General features: G+C 37.3%; 2 protein-coding genes across 19 annotated transcripts in view; one reads left to right on the top strand and one right to left on the bottom strand.

Annotated features, from left to right (window-relative positions):
- gogo (thrombospondin-1 like protein golden goal) overlaps positions 1-19,184 on the top strand; it is a 499,603-nt gene that overhangs the window by 240,662 nt on the left and 239,757 nt on the right. The window lies entirely within an intron of this gene.
- Positions 10,032-18,761, bottom strand: LOC141452508 (uncharacterized). The gene is made up of 2 exons (XM_074124740.1): positions 18,603-18,761; positions 10,032-17,248 (listed from the first exon to the last, which is right to left on the bottom strand). The coding sequence occupies exon 2, from the start codon at positions 17,189-17,191 to the stop codon at positions 16,481-16,483; it is 711 nt and encodes a 236-aa protein (XP_073980841.1). The 5' UTR covers positions 17,192-17,248; positions 18,603-18,761; the 3' UTR covers positions 10,032-16,480.

Here is a 19,184-nt window from a genome sequence, read left to right as displayed (position 1 = left end):
TTAGCTTTGCGGGTCTAGCCTATATCCACTCGACTATCGTGGCGACTAGCAAACATATTTTACTATAAATTTCTCATATTAACCATTAAAGGTATAGACTGGGAATATAGCCTAGTACCGCAATACATCTTAGCTTTGCGGGTCTAGCCTCTAACCGCTCAGCTATCGTGGCGCCCTTACTCACAGAATAAAATAGATTGCTTCATTAGACTCAGGGTTCCTTTAAAACAACATTTCCCGAGAAAATTCGACTTCCAGAATTTACCTTAACGAAAAAAAAATCTCCTTTCAAATAGATCGTAACAATCATGAACTAATATTATTATTCATGGGAAATAACATGAACGGGATTACCTGAAATAATTTTGAAGGAATTCCAATGGGACTGGATAGCCGTTAATAAAGTTTAAATGAAGTCTCTTTTTCATTTATTTTTTCTAAAGAAAATCCTTAAAATAATTCTTGCTTTTAAATGGATCAGAAGTGAGAGGGGACCACCAAGGGATAAGAAAGTGGCCTGCGGTAGGATGGGATGTCATAAATTAAACTCTTGGGGGGGGCTCTCTTTTATTTCTTTTTTATCTACTTTCAGTTCCAAAGAAGGGAGTGGTTCTAGCAAAAAAAAAAAAACCTTGTAAATTTCATACCTTTTTGCTATCCCCAAGAGCAAAGGGATACCCCTGGTTCCGGGAGTAGGAACCTGTTGGGAAACAAAGTACTATTAAAATGTGTCGAATTTAAATTGTAAAGTTCACTTTTATTACAACCACTCACGGCGAAGAAAGAGAGAGATTTTGTTGACCTAAGGGTGAAAGGTCACAATGGTGATTTAAACTACATGAAGTCCCTTTACGCTAGAGAGAACGCTTTATCTTTCTTTTGCCCAAAGAACTCAGTATTCTGAGATATTAGGATGCCAGGTTTGAGCACTAGTGAAGCAAAGTAATCGCCTATTTTTTCAGGCGTGCTTTACTTCCAACTATCAAATTAGGTGTTGTGGACGGAGGCGTCTAGCAAACATACTTTACTATAAATTTCTCATATTAACCATTAAAGGTATAGACTGGGGATATAGACTAGTCCCGCAATACATCTTAGCATTGCGGGTCTAGCCTCTAACCGCTCGGCTACCGTGGCGACTAGCAAACATACTTTACTATAAATTTCTCATATTAACCATTAAAGGTATAGACTGAGAATATAGCCTAGTACCGCAATACATCTTAGCATTGCGGGTCTAGCCTCTAACCGCTCGGCTATCGTGGCGCCTATTTATTTATTTATTGTAGATTTTCCCGACTCTTACGATTTCCTTTCAACTGCAACTTTATTTGAAACGTTTTCCCATTAAAATTTGAATAAATCTATTTGGGATTGCGTCAGATTGTTTATTTGTAGTGGTTTCTTTTGTGGGTCAAGATTACCGATGGCTTTGAGCATGCTCGCTGCAACAGATTTCCTTTCGTACAAAGACTCAGGAAATCTATTGTAAAAGTTAATAGTACCGTTTTTCTTATGTCAGTCTTTTTCAACGTTATTGTGAGCTGTAGTAAATCGTAAATTGAATAAAACGTAAGTTCTAAGTCCCGTCCAGATGGATCAACCTCTCTGCTATATCCTTTTCCAGGTATCATCTACCTTCTCGTCATTTGGAAGATTGGACGATTAGGTTCTAGATCTATGCGAACTTTCTGTATCGAAAAATTACCATTTCACGTTTATCTGCGTTCCTATTGCACACTTACTGTTATCAAAGGATATATGTGTTGCTCAAATTTCAGAGGTTCAAGAAAATTCATCCTCATTCCTCCAGTCTTCTATTACCTAACACCCTCTACCAGTAGTAAACGTAGCCCGCTACCTTGGGCTTTACTTAGAACGAAGACTTTCTTGGAACAGAACTAAACAGATGCTATCGTCAACTTAAAAGACTCTTAGACGAAAGATCTGAACTGTCTCTAGACAACAAAAACTTTGATTTATACTACTATTTAAAAAACCCATCTGGGCGTATGGAATAGAGCTGTGGGGTTCAACCAAACGCTCCAATCTCCAAAGGATTCAATCTCTTCAATCTAAAAAATACTTCGAACTATTTTAATGTATTGTATGTCTTCAACCTGGACTATGACCTTAACATTCCTTTTCTCAAGTCGCTGAAAACACGATACAGAAAACTTCATTTTAGCTTGCAATCTCATATAAATCCCACAAGCACAAAATCTTTCTTCTAGAACTATTCCAGATAACCCGAACAAGACGAGACAGTGTAGCCTCATGATCTCCTCTCAAGTGAACAGGGTGACTAACAGTCTAATGTTTTGGAGTGTTACTACTGGGGTAACTCCTCCACTTGTTACCTTATCATTCATTACTCTGTTATCATTGTTACTCATAGCGCCAACGCGCTGATTGTAGCACAAGTAAACGCAAAAAAAAAAGAAGAAAATTCATAGATTTTTTTTAAAATCAATTTTCTTGAAAATAGCTCCTAGTATTTTCCAGAAGTGTACTACAAAGAAAAACGTTCATTTGATTATTGTTTCTTAGAAAATTCACTTTACAACCTAGGTAGGGGTGAGCTTTATTGTTTTACAAATTATATAATATTTTCTAAATATCTGAATTTATTTATAAGGTTTGAAATTTGAAGAAAAATATTAATTTATTTTTTGATTTTTTTTTAATGGAGGGGGGCAACCCAGAATTAGGTGATTTCATTTTTATTTTATTTCTTAATAAACTCTAGTGGGTAGATTTCTTGTGCTGAGCATTTCTACGCGCTGGTCGCTTTATTCTAGCTAGAGTGTTATAATAACATTATCCTTACGGGATGATCCTAAAACCCAGAGTACTCTGCTAACCCAGTAACCCCACCCGCTTTTTCATCCTGAGTTTTAATGTGCTTTTCATCCTGCTTTCACTAAAACAATAACCTTATTATAAAGCTCTACTTTTCGCCGCGCCCCGTCGCTGGTAGCATTTTCTTCCACACTTTTGAACTTTGGCTCAGTTTAGCTGTTTCTTCGTATTAGCTGGAAAATGGGGGGGGGGATATTCCTGCCAGCAGCGAACGGGGGTCGAATTTTGGGTAGGATTGTGCTGGGAATATGATGCAGTTAGTCTTGTTTATCGTCCTAAGAGATCTACCCCTGACGTCACGTTTTAAATCGGATTTCCTCTTTCAAGACTGTCTCTTCTAGTAAGACTTCTCATCCTAGGAAAACAAGCGAGGAACTCTAGGACTTATTATACACCTTCTACAACCTTCTTTATTTAGGAAAAATAATCTATACATAGTTGGTATAATTGGAATAGGAGAAAATCTGATGGAAATTTTCACATCAGATTTAGTTTCACTTAAACTGAAATACTTTAGGTAAAAGAAAATTCTCTTTTCCACCCACGCGCTTTCCATAAGGGTGGAAAAACCTTTTAAAAAGAAGAGCGGCTGCCATGGGGGGAACGTTTAGCAGTCCATAAAAAGTTGCCTCTCAACAGACTGGAGCGAGCTGTTGGGGCGCTGGAGCACGTGGAATCTTCCAGCGACAACTCTTAACAAATTTCACACACGATCGAGCACCACAATAGAAAATGGGCTACGGGGGGATGAGTGGAGAGTGGATTGCTGAAATAATATAAAGCAGGCCAAGTGCCATCTTCTTCCAGACGATGACGACGACCCCTCCAGGCCGGCCTACTGGGAAGGCTAGAAGAAGAGGCTTGCTCCTACTTTTGGTCCGGATCTTAGGTACTTCCACTTTCTTCAACTTTACGAGACACAGTAATGCCCGCCCTTCCTGGTCTAGGCTAGAAGAGAAGCCAAGTGCTGCCGCCATCAGTGGTTAGTGTCAGGGAGCTTTGAATGAAAAGCTACTAACACACTCAAACACAACAAAAAGACCAATGCCCACCTTATATATTTCTATTGTAGTTAGTTCAGTAGGTCAGCCGCCGGATAGAGCGAGCTAGTGTACGCGCTTTGTGTGACCGTCAACTCCAATCTTCCTTCCATTTTCCGTTTTCCTCTTATTTCCTTCCCCCCTCCCCTTGCGACTAAAGATAAAGGGTTAAGATTATTTTCTTTCATCTGCTTTTTTTTATTTCACTCACTTTTCATTTTTCTTACGTCAAGATGATAAATTTTTCTATGAAAGGGGATTATCTTTTAGAGAAACGATGGGACAGGGTCTATCCCCCTTGAAATCCTTTACTTCTTTCCACTTGGGCCTTTACTCTCCCTACTCCAGATTTCCAGCAGCTTACCTCATTTTTCAAACTTCCAATTTGACAAATTTAGACGTCAAAATGAATGACCTCATCTTTAAAAATCTTGTACATAAATCTAAGCCCGAACTGGAGCTAGATAAGAGTGTTTCAAAAGGAAATCTGGAATTAAAGTGTGAATATTCACATTCTGGAGGGCTCATTTAAGTAAAAAAAAAAAAAAAAATGGTTAGTCGCATGAAATTGGCCAGTTAGCGATGGAGGCGTTGGTAATGGATGACACCATCTGGCCGGCTCATTCTCTGGCCGACTTTAATAATCTACTCTGCTTTACCATCAGCAATGATAAAATGTGAAAGTGACCCCGCCCCTGCTGGCCCCTCCCCTGCCCAATAAGAAGGCTCCACTCCAGGGTCTCCCATCTTATTTCCGTTTTTTTTTCTACACCAAAACCGGCAGGAAATTAAAAACCGATTATTTTTTTTTTACGTAAAACTGAGAACAGTTTTCACTTTTCCATATTTTTTATTAAAGTGTTTATTACTTCCTCTTTTTACCCAGTTTGAGGATTATTGGGATTGTCTCAAAATTAAAAAAAAAAGAAAAAAAGAAGATTTATTTCTTGCAGAATACATTTTGAACATTGATTACACACACTAGCCTAAAGTTAAGGCGAAATTTCTGATTTGACTAATTTTTTGTAAAAAAAAATTGTGTTAATAATCAGCACCATGGACTTCCTATAATCATAGTAGTAGTAATTGCCTATTTTTTCAGGTGGGCTTTGTATCCAACTACCAAATTAGGTGTCGTGGACGGAGGCGACTAGCAAACATACTTTTCTATAAATTTCTCATATTAACCATTAAAGGTATAGACTGGGAATATAGCCTCGTACCGAAATACAGCTTAGCTTTGCGGGTCTAGCCTCTAACCGCTCGACTACCGTCGCGCCTAGCAAACATACTTTACTGCAAATTTCTCATATTAACCATTAAAGGTATAGACCGGGGAATATAGCCTAGTACCGCAATACATCTTAGCATTGCGGGTCTAGCCTCTAACCGCTCGACTACCGTCGCGCCTAGCAAACATACTTTACTGCAAATTTCTCATATTAACCATTAAAGGTATAGACTGGGAATATAGCCTCGTACCGAAATACAGCTTAGCTTTGCGGGTCTAGCCTCTAACCGCTCGACTACCGTCGCGCCTAGCAAACATACTTTACTGCAAATTTCTCATATTAACCATTAAAGGTATAGACCGGGGAATATAGCCTAGTACCGCAATACATCTTAGCATTGCGGGTCTAGCCTCTAACCGCTCGGCTATCGTGGCGTCTAGCAAACATACTTTACTATATGTATACTATGCAAGAATAGTCATTCCTAGTATGAAATAGTGTGGTGATGGTAGACTGAACAACAGGCGCGGCCATCAAGGCTGTACCAGGATGCAGAGACTGGCCTGTCTGTTGATTACGTGGGGGGGGGGTAGTGGTCTTTAGCAGTGCCCCTACTGCCTGGGAATCACCAATGGGGTTGCAGTTCGTGTAGCTCCCAGAGACTGGATCTAGAGAGAGAGAGAGAGAGAGAGAGAGAGAGAGAGGGATCATGAAAAGAGCTGGGTGATGTGTCCTGGGGTTCTGTCTTGGCTGTGTAAACCAAGGTACCGAAGAGACTCTGTGTTTGGGCAGAAATCAGATTACTCTGATCACTGGCCTATATTATTATAATTATTACTTATTTATTAATTATTAATTATAACTATAGGATAGGTCTCCGTGGGAAGTGTGACCATTACTGCCCTAAGGGAAGGCCTATACAAAAGAAAGAAAAAAAATAAATAAATAAAATATAAAATAAATAAAAATAAAAACAAAATTAAAAGAATAATAATGAAAAAAATAAAATATAAAATAAATAAATTAAATAAATAATTAGATGAAAATGTTAATTATGCAAATGAAGTAAAATGTTTTATGTTTAATGCTTCTTATGTAATATATTATTGATCTGTACGATAATTATTTATTTTAATTTAAAATTGTACATATTATATAACAACATATTGTACATGTTTTTTGTATATCCTTTGTATAAATAAAGGCTTTATTATATTACTACAATTATGACTATAATTTGGTAATTGGTTGTAAATCACTCCTGAGTAAATACCTTTACTTTACAATTTACTCATTCTCTGTAAATGAGTGTCCACTCAATGAGCGGAACCAGTTACTACGTAACCGCTCCTTTAAGAGAATTCATAATAAATAATCATCAAACCTACTTCCTGTATGATACATTGACAGGTTCAAACCTGTCCATAATTTATGGAAGGGTAATAAAAAATAAATATATAAGTAGAAACATAATAAATTTTTATGTAGCACTATAAAGGTTATGTGCATTACTTTATTTTTACTACGTAAACTTTATATGCACTTTTACACCTGAGTTATAAAAATACATAATCCACTTTCTTTCTTTTTTATACCCTCTACTTTATATTGGCTAAGTATATTGCTAGCGTATTGAATGGAGCAAATATTTATTTGGCTATTTATTATTGGCTGTAAGTAGGTGTGGGTGTGATTGCGATTTTGCTTCAAATGTTTTCATTTAGGAATAAACGGAAGTGCTGAAAAACCAAATCTGGTGTTTTACACTCACACGAACTTCCGGAGCGCAATTTACCTAATTTAAATTGTCTTGATTCCATAAATAATTTATTAATCATTTACGCCTTTTTATGCATAAATGTTACTGCGGCTGAAAGCACGACGTCATAGCTTGCCTAGCCTCTACTAGGCTAAGTTCATGTACTCAGAAGTAAAGTTTTGAACCCTGAAATATTCGAAACATTCATTCAGTAGAAACATCTCACCTAGAATATAAAATTATATAAATTGTAATTATAATTGAAACATCGCAATTAGATTTAATAAAACAGGAAACGAGTCAGTACTAAAGTTAACAAACAAAATTGCTCAAAATGTAACGATATTATTTCACAAAAGGTAAATTTGGTTAATTAATATTCTCTGCTGTTATTGTTCAAATTAATTAATTTAAACCACATACAGGTGGTTTAAATTCTGTAGAAATAAATGGAGACGAATTGAACTAAACCGGGAATTTATAAAATAAAACTTGTCAATCTAATTTTAAACTTGAAAAAAAAAGAAATGGTCTCTTTGCGCACGGAAATGGATATCATTGCGTGCAAAATCACGAATTCTCATCGTAATGGAGAACTTCCGTTTTGGTAAAATACCGGTTTTCTGCGCAGAGCTTAGGAAAAACCTTGTGCACCATGATGGTAATGCAAGAATACAGCATCCTTTTGATCAGACTGCTCCAAAACCAACCACTTCCTTATTCTGCGTTGTAGCGTTGACCTCACTTTCCTGTTCTACTGAACATTATTATGAGGTAAAGATTACGTAGTACCGGAAGAGGAACTGAAATAAAGTAAAATAAGTAATTGCCTAATTTTTCAAGCGGGCTTTACCTCCAACTACCTAATTAGGTGCCGTGGACGGAGGCGACTAGCAAACATACTTTACTGTAAATTTCTCATATTAATCATAAAAGGTATAGACTGGGAATACAGCCTAGTACCGCAATACAACTTAGCATTGCAGGTCTAGTCTCTAACCGCTCGACTATCGTGGCGACTAGCAAACATACTTTACTGTTTTCTCATATTAATCATTAAAGGTATAGACTGGGAATATAGCCTAGTACCGCAATACATCTTAGCTTTGCGGGTCCTAGCCTCTAACCGCTCGGCTGTCATGGCGACTAGCAAACATACTTTACTGTGAATTTCTCATATTAACCATTAAAGGTATAGACTGGGAATATAGCCTAGTACTGCAATACATCTTAGCTTGGCGGGTCCTAGTCTCTAACCGCTCGGCTATCGTGGCGCCTAAGAAACTGAATTACTGCCTCAAAGACCATATTTTGTTTTTAATTAATGGCGTATCAACAGCTGAGATCATTAGCAGCGAATAGATTTCTCTTGATACAGACAGCACAGTCCAATACCGGACACTTCTAGAAAGAGTTAAATCTAAGAATCAGCAGCTGGATTCGATCCGGGAACTCTGCTACGCTTTCTTAATTGGCCTATTATTGAAAGGTTGGCAAAAAGAATCATCGTCTTAGAAATATCTAGATATTTATATTATTTAATTTTATCGTTGATCAGCTGACAGTTCAATACTTACCTTTCAGCTGATTTAATGGAATTTATATATATATATATCCTTGATTGTGGGGGAAATATATAGAAATTCTTTTATCAGTTGGAAAGTATTGTGCGGGATGGAACTGTCTCCTGCAGGATAGCTCTCCTTTCTTAAATAACATACCAGAAAAAGAGTTAGGTGACACATTTATAACCTTCCGCGCCACAGATAAGGTTAGGATTGCTTGTTGAATCGTTTCCTGTAGTGGAAGTTTGGGGCCCAGCAGGATAGATAGAGGGCTACGGTTGTGCCTACTTCCTCCTCACCTTGTCCTGATTATTTATATAAGTATGGGTCCTGCGGTCTTGGTTTAATATCTCTCGAATCCAATACATAACTTGTAGCCCAGTGAACTTCCAATATACAGTTTTAAAGTACGAGTAGTTCTAAAACATTTTCAGGAATTTTTTGATAAATATTTCCACCTTTCCACGCCATTATAATATTCACTTATCAATTTAATGGAATGTCCCGAATATGAAAAGGAAATAAAGGAAATTTTCTATGCGTGATAATCTGGAAAATCGGTTCGAACGCTTTTCCGGAAAATTTAAGCTTTAAATGGTACATTTTCAAACATAGCATTTTTATTTATTTCAACTTTTGCCACGAGGTACTTTATAGGGTCAAATTTGTGATTTTTTTTTTTTGGTGCTCCTGAAAGGTGTTCCTGGAACTCAGTCTCTGTTGGGTATTTCTGAACATTTCGATCTGTAGCGTACTTCTCCAGTGGGAGACCCGGATGTCCAGTGCATCCCTCCTCATTACTCAACATTTCCTCCAAATACTCCAAAGATAGCATCCCGAATTATCTAATTAGAAAATTTATGAGTACGCTAACAACACTGGGAACCTCCCAGATTCCCTTGGGAAATCTGACGGAGGCGAGCAGCCGGTAATTGGGTATAACATCCCAGTGAGGATGAATGCCACTTCAGATCATCTGGTCCACAATAGATGCTCTCTAGTAAAGCCACTTAAAGAGAAGAACATCGGTAGTTTTGGATCATCACTTCCGGATGCTGAAATCTTCTTCCCCTCCCACAACTGTTAACTACTAAGGAATAATCTCTCCTAAGCACACCTCAGTCTTGGAAACACTACTTACTCCATACTGAGAAGACCTCACAGACTACGTTCTCGTCGCAGGCCGTCTGGTACCATCTATCCTTCCAACTATAACATGGGCTAAGGTAACACCCAAAAATAGTTAGTTGTTCACATTAAAAGTTCATCACATCTTCAGGTGTGTGTGATTGCACATTATTGCTCTGGCTCCAAAAACGAAGTTAAAACTTTATATATAGTCCGTGAACTCCATCCACAGGATGTCACATCGATTGTAAAACTCTTTGGAAGGAAGGGGGGGACCCACAAGTTGATGATCACGTAGCACTTGTAGTGGGAGTTAGCCTTATCACAAAATTGAATCATCACCTAATTGGACTTAAAAACGACGCGGCAATAAGCGGCCTGAGGACCGTTCAGTGTGTCGCTAAAATATCGATTTTAGATAAAGACAACTTCTTTGATTACTAGATTTGTCATTTTTTTTTTTTTTTTTTTTTTTTTTTGATAATGATGCTGTGATGATTCACAAAACTTGGTATGAGCATTAATTTCCACGATCAAGGCGCCACGATAGCCGAGCGGTTAGAGGCTAGACCCGCAAAGCTAAGATGTATTGCGGTACTAGGCTACATTCCCATTCTATACCTTTAATGGTTAATATGAGAAATTTGCAGTAAAGTATGTTTGCTAGTCGCCACGATAGCTGAGCAGTTAGAGGTTAGACCCGCAATGCCAAGATGTATTGCGGTACTAGGCTATATTCCCAGTCTATACCTTTAATGGTTAATAAGAGAAATTTATAGTAAAGTATGTTTGCTAGTCGCCACGATAGCTGAGCAGTTAGAGGTTAGACCCGCAAAGCTAAGATGTATTGCGGTACTAGGGTACATTCCCATTCTATACCTTTAATGGTTAATATGAGAAATTTGCAGTAAAGTATGTTTGCTAGTCGCCACGATAGCTGAGCAGTTAGAGGTTAGACCCGCAATGCTAAGATGTATTGCGGTACTAGGCTATATTCCCAGTCTATACCTTTAATGGTTAATATGAGAAATTTGCAGTAAAGTATGTTTGCTAGTCGCCACGATAGCTGAGCAGTTAGAGGTTAGACCCGCAAAGCTAAGATGTATTGCGGTACTAGGCTATATTCCTAGTCTGTACCTTTAATGGTTAATAAGAGAAATTTATAGTAAAGTATGTTTGCTAGTCGCCACCGTTCACGACACCTAATTTGGTAGTTGGAGGTAAGGTCTGCCTGAAGAAATAAATTCCACGATCTGTAACTTTTATCTTAACAATTTTTCTATGAAACTTCGTTCAGTTCTAAGGGCAGCAATGTGTGCACCTCAACCCGAAGTCGGTTTTCAAGGTAATGAACAGTTTTACGGACAGCAGAATGATGGTAAGATAAATATGTTACATAAATCGGACTCTGAGGATCACTATATGTTAGAAACTTGGTCATGCGCAGAAGAAGAAGAAGAAGAAAGTCATTTGATGGAGGATCCTAGTCTTGAATTTAGGGTTCATTAATTCAATAGAATGAGGTTGCGCAAAACCCATTCTAAGGTTTCATTAAGGTTTTAATTTGGGTTCAGAAAAGAAGACAAGGTAATCTCTAATCGAATTTCCTTCTTCCTAGTTAATACGCAACTTACTGGACCATTTCCTTGTTTCTTTTATTCCTGTTGCGAGTGACGGTAGGTCGATTAATTGCCGGAGTGTCCTGGCGGTAGACTCAGCATCACCATAAATAATTCAGACTAGAGTCGCTTTTCTCCGAAAAATAAAAAACTTTTTTTACTCGCTTTCCCTAAAAAAAAATAAAAAAAATAGCTCTTTACTACATAAATTCATGATGAAAAATGTACAATAGCTTTATGCTTGGTCAGCATGAACCATCAAATTTATTATCAACTAAAATGCAGGTGTGCTATTGTGAGGGACAAAACATAATACTCGTATTAAAGTCATAAAGATAATAATAAACATAGTCATTTCCTGTAGCGAGCACTTCTCGGCACTTCTGGTAAACTTGTTAGCATTATACGAAGGTATTTTTCATCAAAGAAATTAGCTTTTCTTTGACGTCACAAAAAAGAAAAAGTGGGGAAAAAGAAGTATTTTCCACAAAAATCTTTGGAAATTTATGGCGACGTGTAAAATTCTTAGCTTCCAGTTTCAATCAATCCTTCTATTTACCTTTACAAATAATTATTAGCAACTAATTGTTCATCTAGATATTATAATAACTAATGATAAATACACAAATAACCCATCTGATGTTTCAATATAGTATCGATAATGCTATTGGCGCTCCATTAGTCGATCTATTACTTTATAGACAAGGTGATGTATTATATACGGGTAAATAACGAGATACCATCGAGTCTGTACAAACTGCTCAGTGTTACCAACTGTTAGCTATTAGTACGACTGCTGGTGATGGTGCTGCTCTCTGTTAAACAACCGTTTAATTAAGTTTGTTTAACTAACTTAGTTCTTCCTACTCAACTTTGTATATATATAAGCAATGCTTGAACTGTTAAGCAGCAGTTCTCCTGCTAACTTCCTTGCATCAGTTTTCTTATGCCGTCACACGTATAAGACGTAGTAGAAGGCAAATGCCGTGAATCGCTGCATGAGTGCGTATCGTCTGATCATCGCTTGATGTTCGACATCTTTCCCAACACTTCCTGGACAAAGGATGCGACTCCTTCACCAGCGATTAGGGGAAAAACCTGGTGTGAACACCCCCCCGCTTACAAGACTTCCCAACTTATCCAGACTTTCCCAACATTCTCAGAAGGGGAGTAATAATAACATCTAGTATTCAAGAATTTTGCATTTGCAAGTTTTGGATCATTAAGATTCGCCTAGCTAACGCGCGCTACCATGCGCCTTGTTTCTTGGAAATTATTCTCGTCTTTGATTAGTGCTTTGCACTTTTTAAGAGGCAACTTTTTCTAACCAAGAGAGATTGATCTCTAAGAAGAGGATTTCCTGTAGAATTGAAGGCATACCGAATCAAGTAGGGCATAATCTCAGCCATCGAAGAAGTAAAGAAATGATCGCCTACGAACCTAGAAGTATCTTTTTTACCGGGATTCCTCACAACCCCTACATAGCCGACTAAACTCATAAATATATATTACTGATGGAGTGACTGCTACGGGAGGATAATGGAGAGTTTGAAGCGATCTTTTAACGCAAGAGATGGTGTCTGAGTGTGTGTACTGACAGATGTACTGAAGAACGGCGCGTAGGAGAGAAACTGAATTCCTGTCGGAGCGTCTGCCGGTAGTACGTAGCAGCAGTGTGGAGATGAGATATGATGGAACATCCGACCAGCCTCCTTGTCGGCTAACATCTCCACAGTAACGTGCACAGTGTGGTGTGTATCTGTAGTATGTCAGCGAACAGCTTCCAATATAAACAGGTTATCCAGAGCTTTACCAGTGAACACCTGCAAGTAGCTTCCCAAGCTGCAATAGAGTTCGAACTCGTTTTACCCTTCTCTTATGTTATATCCAATCCAATCGAATTTTCAGTTTGAGATTTCCGTGTTCTCTTTTTTTTTTATCTGTTATTTTTCTTATTTTACTTTTTCCTGCGCGTTCTATCAACACTTTCCATTCTTCTCCGCGTCAGTGGCGTAAAACTGGGTAAATGACACCTGTAGGAGGATTATTTTCCAATAATCTCAATACATTTCTTACATCACCATTAATTATGGTGAATATCCACTGGCCGATTAACAGCAGCATCAATAGGAGCACCACCATTATCAGGTGATACCAGCTTCCTGAACTTGAGCCCAAATTGTTCGTCTAAGCACTTTCTAGAACAACATCAAAACAGAATTGCATGTGAACACTCATAACTACAGCTTGCGCGAAAAATTTGGCAAATCTTCTTGAGATAAATACCAAAGCAAATAGAAACTTCAAGGAAAGAAAAAAATTCTGAGACTTGTGGATCCCACCAGATGGAGGCACCACAGGCTCTTTGGGAGCTAAAAGAATCTGTGAGAGAGCAGTGAGGGAGATCGAACTATTCAATCTCTTGAGATCTCACCGGAAATATAACTTCTCCAGCTCCAGGAATACGATAAAATGTATTTCTAAAATGGGTCCATGTATCTGTCGGTTCAGAAAAATGAATACATAACTTTATTCCGGGATATGAGCCCACTATGTACAAGGAAGCAATTAGTAAAATTATGGCCTAAACGGGATAACCAAAATCCTGTTCTGAAACTTTGTTACATTAATTAAACCAAAATTCTAATTAAATACAAAATAAAGGATAGAAAATATATTTGATTTTCTCTTGTTTATTTTATTTCTGACCGTTTCCCGATGTCTGGACCTGGCCAGTGTTGTGTTCACATCCGGTTTGTGTTTAGGTTGTTTGGTACAAACGTATAAGTGCATGTAAAATTCTTCCGCTTACTATTTGCTGTGGTTGATTGAATCATTGAGTTAAATTTGAAATTATTCGGTGCATTATTTTTTGAATAATTAGATTAAAACTTTTTAAACTAATTGCACTTTAGTTTTACTTTACGTCTTTGAGTTGGTGGATCTTTATTATTATTATTAGTGATAACCAGGTAAACATTGAGAAGGAAGTTGGCACTATGAGGAGTGAGGATAACGGTATTACTGATGTCACTTCCGCCATGAAAGCAATGAGGAAGTGATTAGTGATTTCCTTGACACTGCAACTTCCAGTGATGGACTCTTGAAGAAGGCTCTACGTGAATACAAACAAGAAACTACTCATCAATTAAAGGGACATCAATTAAGAGCGATCAGTTTGGTGTTGAGATTTCGACTTTCTAATGTTTTCGACATGCAGTGCACTTGTTGATTGCATGGTGGCGGATGTGAACGTGTGTTATTCAAAATGTCAATTGAACCCGTAACACAGTGGTTGCCAACCTTTTTGTACCTGCGCCCACTTTAAAAAAAAAATTGTTGCGCCCCCTTAATTTTTCTAACAATCTAATTTCATAAATACTCAACTGATATTATAATTTATTTAATGGGCTACAAAATAATATACAATATTATGTAAAAATATACATAAAAAAATAATTATTTATTATAAGAAATAATAATTTTAAATGTAATAAAAACAAATCTTACAAAAATACAAAAAAAAGAATATATAATTAATACAACATAAAAATTTAATGCGACGGTTGAGCTTGTTTTTCAGCACAAATTTTCTCAAACCGTGGTATCATTGAAGAAATCGCGGTTCTCAGTTCCTTTTCAATCACTAAGCGAGATCGATACTTTGTTTTTAAGACATCTACTGTAGAAATTTGTATCCGAAAAATTCGTGGCGAGGATTGTGGATTACGAATCCCTATTTTGCTAATTCATTTTTTTTGACACCTATTCGACTTTTTTCGTTTGTATTCGAAAATGATATTTTGGAAACAGCTGCATGCCCCCCTTGCAACAGTCTCGCGCCCCACAGGTTGGAAACCACTGCCGTAACACATGTTATAAAAATAATGAAACATAGATATTATTTAAGGGTTCTGTAGCTTTACGGTTATGTACGAATGTGGTTATAACCTCATTTTCGGAAGTAGGTTCACGTTATCTAAGCAAACCCTAAAACCTAAGGTTTATACCCAAGCTCAAGGTACTTCTCTTGCAACAACAGGGTAAGGAATTTTTTGTGCAAGCGGTGCAATATTATATGTTATTGATGCATTTCAAGTCGGTCTCAGATTGCAATCTATATTATCTTAAAGCTCCAATAGATAGGGTCCCAATTTTTTGTGGGGTGCCCAAATACTACCTCGGAACATCACCACATTTTCGAAAAGAAGATGGTCTAATAAGTGTCACAATGAAATAAGGTGGTGGTGGTGGGGGGGAACCCAACCGGAAGAAGAATATTCTCTTCTTGAAGCTACAGATCGTGACGTACCAAATAAGCAGACCAAGTTCTGGAGGAAATCGTTTGAAAGGAAAACCCCATAATCCAAAGAATAATCTCCATTTCCGGTGGGCAGATTTTGTCTAAAACTTCATTGATGCACCCACGGATGCACGGTCGGATCCCACATAGTATGGCGAAAGCCAATGCCCCCCCCCCCAAAAAAGGCAAAAAAGAAAAGTTATTAGTGATCCTGGCCATGAAAGTAAAATAAGTTCTATTGTGTCCCCCCATTGGTTCAACGGTTTAAATAGAAACTCTACCAGAAATGTAGACATTAGAAGCTGATGCAGTTGTTGCAAGAGGCGGCAGTAAATGATAAGACATAAATGGAGGTTAAAGTTTACCTATAGATTAGATAAAGCTATCTCAACATGCTGTAGATACATTATTCTTTGAATATTAGTGATAAGCAATAATGAATGTTTACCAATGAGATTTACTGGGATACCCACAACGTCACCAGTATATCTTTGAAGTTACTGGGATACCCCCGACAGCGTATCACCAATATCCTGGAAGAAGTGTCTAGTCCAGTTCTTTCCTTGGGATCGATCCACTATTTAATAGTTTCAGACAAGAAAAAAAGGAAAGAGAATAGTTTTATTTAAAAAGTAAAATTTATTTTGTATTCACCACATTACATAATATTGTATCGATACATAAGATCGATCTACCTACAGTCGATCGGATAACAAGAGAGTACAGCTGTCCTTCTACCCGATCTCCTGTACTCTTGTAGATCGATGTTTCGATAGGTTATATTGTATACATAACTAGCAGGCATGTTTAATCCATTATGTAATTTAATTTTAACAATTAAATCCTGTTGAAGCGAAATAGTTGAGTAAATCAAACAGAATTCCATTCGCTCATCAAACACCGATAACAACTTATTGGCAGCATCCAGCGAATCATTAGTCATCTTTTTATATTTTATATCATAATAAAGTTTCATCCGAGTTTTAAAATATTAATAAAACCGCCCAAAATATCAGACAATGTTCTATAAACTAACAAAGTCTTGTTCATATTATTTAAATTATGAACAAAGTTTAACAGACAGTCTACATTATCCAATTGTCTATAAACTTTTCTTATCAATTCAGTAGCTTCACTTTCATTTTTTAATGCAATAAATTTAACAGCAGCAAATTTATAATATTTATTTTTAATGGCTTCTAGAAATTCTATGTCATCTTGATCTAAATTAATTTTAACCAGCTGTTGTTCACGATTATGTCTTTCTCCGTATTCATGCAGCAACTGTTGTGATGAACTGAATTGAAACGTCCCTAGAGATTGCCTAAGTTCGCGTATTTCGTTGTCATAGAGTCTCTTTAGATTCTCTAATTGTGTTCCAAATTCGACAATCCTGACATTGATGGCGTCTACATTTTGATTGCTATTTGTTAAATCCTCCGTCAATTTGGTAACATTATTTTGTAGTTCATGAAGTTTATTCTTAATGATCGTTGTATTTGGCGAACGTTGAAACGGGCTCATCTTTGTTTCCTGCTCTTCATGAAGTACTTTATCCCAAAAAGTTCTGATATCATTTTGCAATAATCTCAATTCATCACTTACTTCAATTACATCGGAAGCAGCCACGGTGAATCTCCACTGGCCGACTAACAGCAGCATCAATAGGACCGCCTCCATCATCAGCTGTGATCCCAGCTTCCTGATCTTGTGAGCCCAAATTGTTCAACTTAGCGCTTTCTAAAACAATAGCAAAACAGAACCGGATGTGAACACACACAGAACTACAGCATGCAAAAAATTTGGCTAATCTTCTTGAGATAAATACCAAAGAAAATAGAAACTTCAAAGAAAGAAAAAAATTCTGAGACTTGTGGATCCCACCAGATGGAGGCACCACAGGCTCTTTGGGAGCTAAAAGAATCTGTGAGAGAGCAGTGAGGGAGATCGAACTATTCAATCTCTTGAGATCTCACCGGAAATTTCTGAAATGGGCCCATGTGTCTGTCGGTTCACAAACATGAATACATAACTTTATTCCGGGATATGAGCCCACTATGTACAAGGAAGCAATTAGTAAAATTATGGCCTAAACGGGATAACCAAAATCCTGTTCTGAAACTTTGGTATATTAATTAAACCAAAATTCTAATTAAATACAAAATAAAGGATAGAAAATAGATTTGATTTTCTCTTGTTTATTTTATTTCTGACCGTTTTCGGGATTTCAACCATCATCAGATGTATGAGATGGAACGGATTTAGAATTTTGTAGTTATCGATTTGCAGTACACTTGCTGATTGAGTGTGGGAGATTACATAGTGTGTTGTACAAAATGTTAGCCAATCGTAAAACATTTTGTAAAAATAATGAAATACAAAATTAAGGGTTCTGTAAGTTTAGGGTAATAACCAGCACTGTAGTTAGAACGATATTTTCAAAAGTGGGTAAACCTTAGGAAACAAAACCCTAAAAGCAAAGGTTTATACCCGGTCATTCTTCTCTTCCAACAATAGGGTAGCGAAGTTAACCGAGTGGTGCAACATTGATGCATTTCAAGTCGGTTTCTGATTGCAATCTATTTTATCTTAAAGCTCCAATAGATAAGGTCCCAATTTTTGTGGGGTGCCCAATACTACCTCGGAACTTGACCACATTTTCGAAAAGAAGATGGTCTAATAAGTATCACAATGCAATAAGGGGAGGGGAACCCGACCCTGAAAGTGCCGGAAAAAGAATTTTCCCCACTTGAAGCTTCAGATCATGACGTACAAAATAAGCAGACTAAGTTCTGGTGGAAATCGTTTAAAAAGAAATCTCCATAATCCAAAGATTAATCTCCATTTCCAGTGGGCAGATTTTGTCTAAAACCGGTCGGATCCCATGGCGATGCACATAGTCGCTTTTCCAAACGAGAAAAAACACGGAAACAGGAAATAATAGAATAAATTTCCGCACCAAGAGCAAAGTTATATGCGATCGCAAAACTTCCACTTGCTGTGAATAAGTGACTGCTCTTAGCACTATAATAACTAATCGCAAGATTTGGAATGAAGCTCTGTGAAGTTGATTAAAACGGAAATTCGCACTTACCTTTCTACTACCCTGAGAGAGTGATTGGTCAGAGATGTTGCCGCGGCGATTTGTGCAATAACACTGTCTGTTTACCAGAATCACTGTGCAGCGCAAAAGGAGAGATTTGATAAACTTGTGACCAGGTCAGATGGTTGAACTGTTTTTACAGAGTAAGTCAAAAACCAAAACATTTTTTTAGGAAATCCCAAAATAACAAAATTCCCACTAATGTGCAATAATAGCTGGAATTCAATCACTGCATAATCAATTTTAGTTAGTTGATAACAGGTCCTGCCGATGATAATACTGAAGACAACGTCACAATATTTCCCCTACATAATTTTGAGTTTTCTCAATTTATGATGTCTTAGATACTGAGGTCATTAGCGGCCGGGGCTTTTTTCCAGAGCACTGCCAGCTTCTGGATAGGGTTCTCTCGTTAATGACCAAACTATCCATCACCGGACATTGAGAATTCAGTTAGCTAACCACTGGACTCATCCCCACACTTTATATCAGTTTGTCTCATTCGTTGCTATGGTAACTGAGATGTGGCAGATTATTTTCTCGTTCTTTCACTAGCCCCTTTAGTACGTAGGG

Source organism: Rhodnius prolixus, unplaced genomic scaffold (assembly GCF_049639745.1).
Source record: "Rhodnius prolixus isolate KJV_2025 unplaced genomic scaffold, Rpr scaffold_1, whole genome shotgun sequence".
NCBI lineage: Eukaryota > Metazoa > Arthropoda > Insecta > Hemiptera > Reduviidae > Rhodnius > Rhodnius prolixus.
Note: the sequence above shows the minus strand (reverse complement) of the source record. Positions and strands in the feature narration are given on the sequence as shown.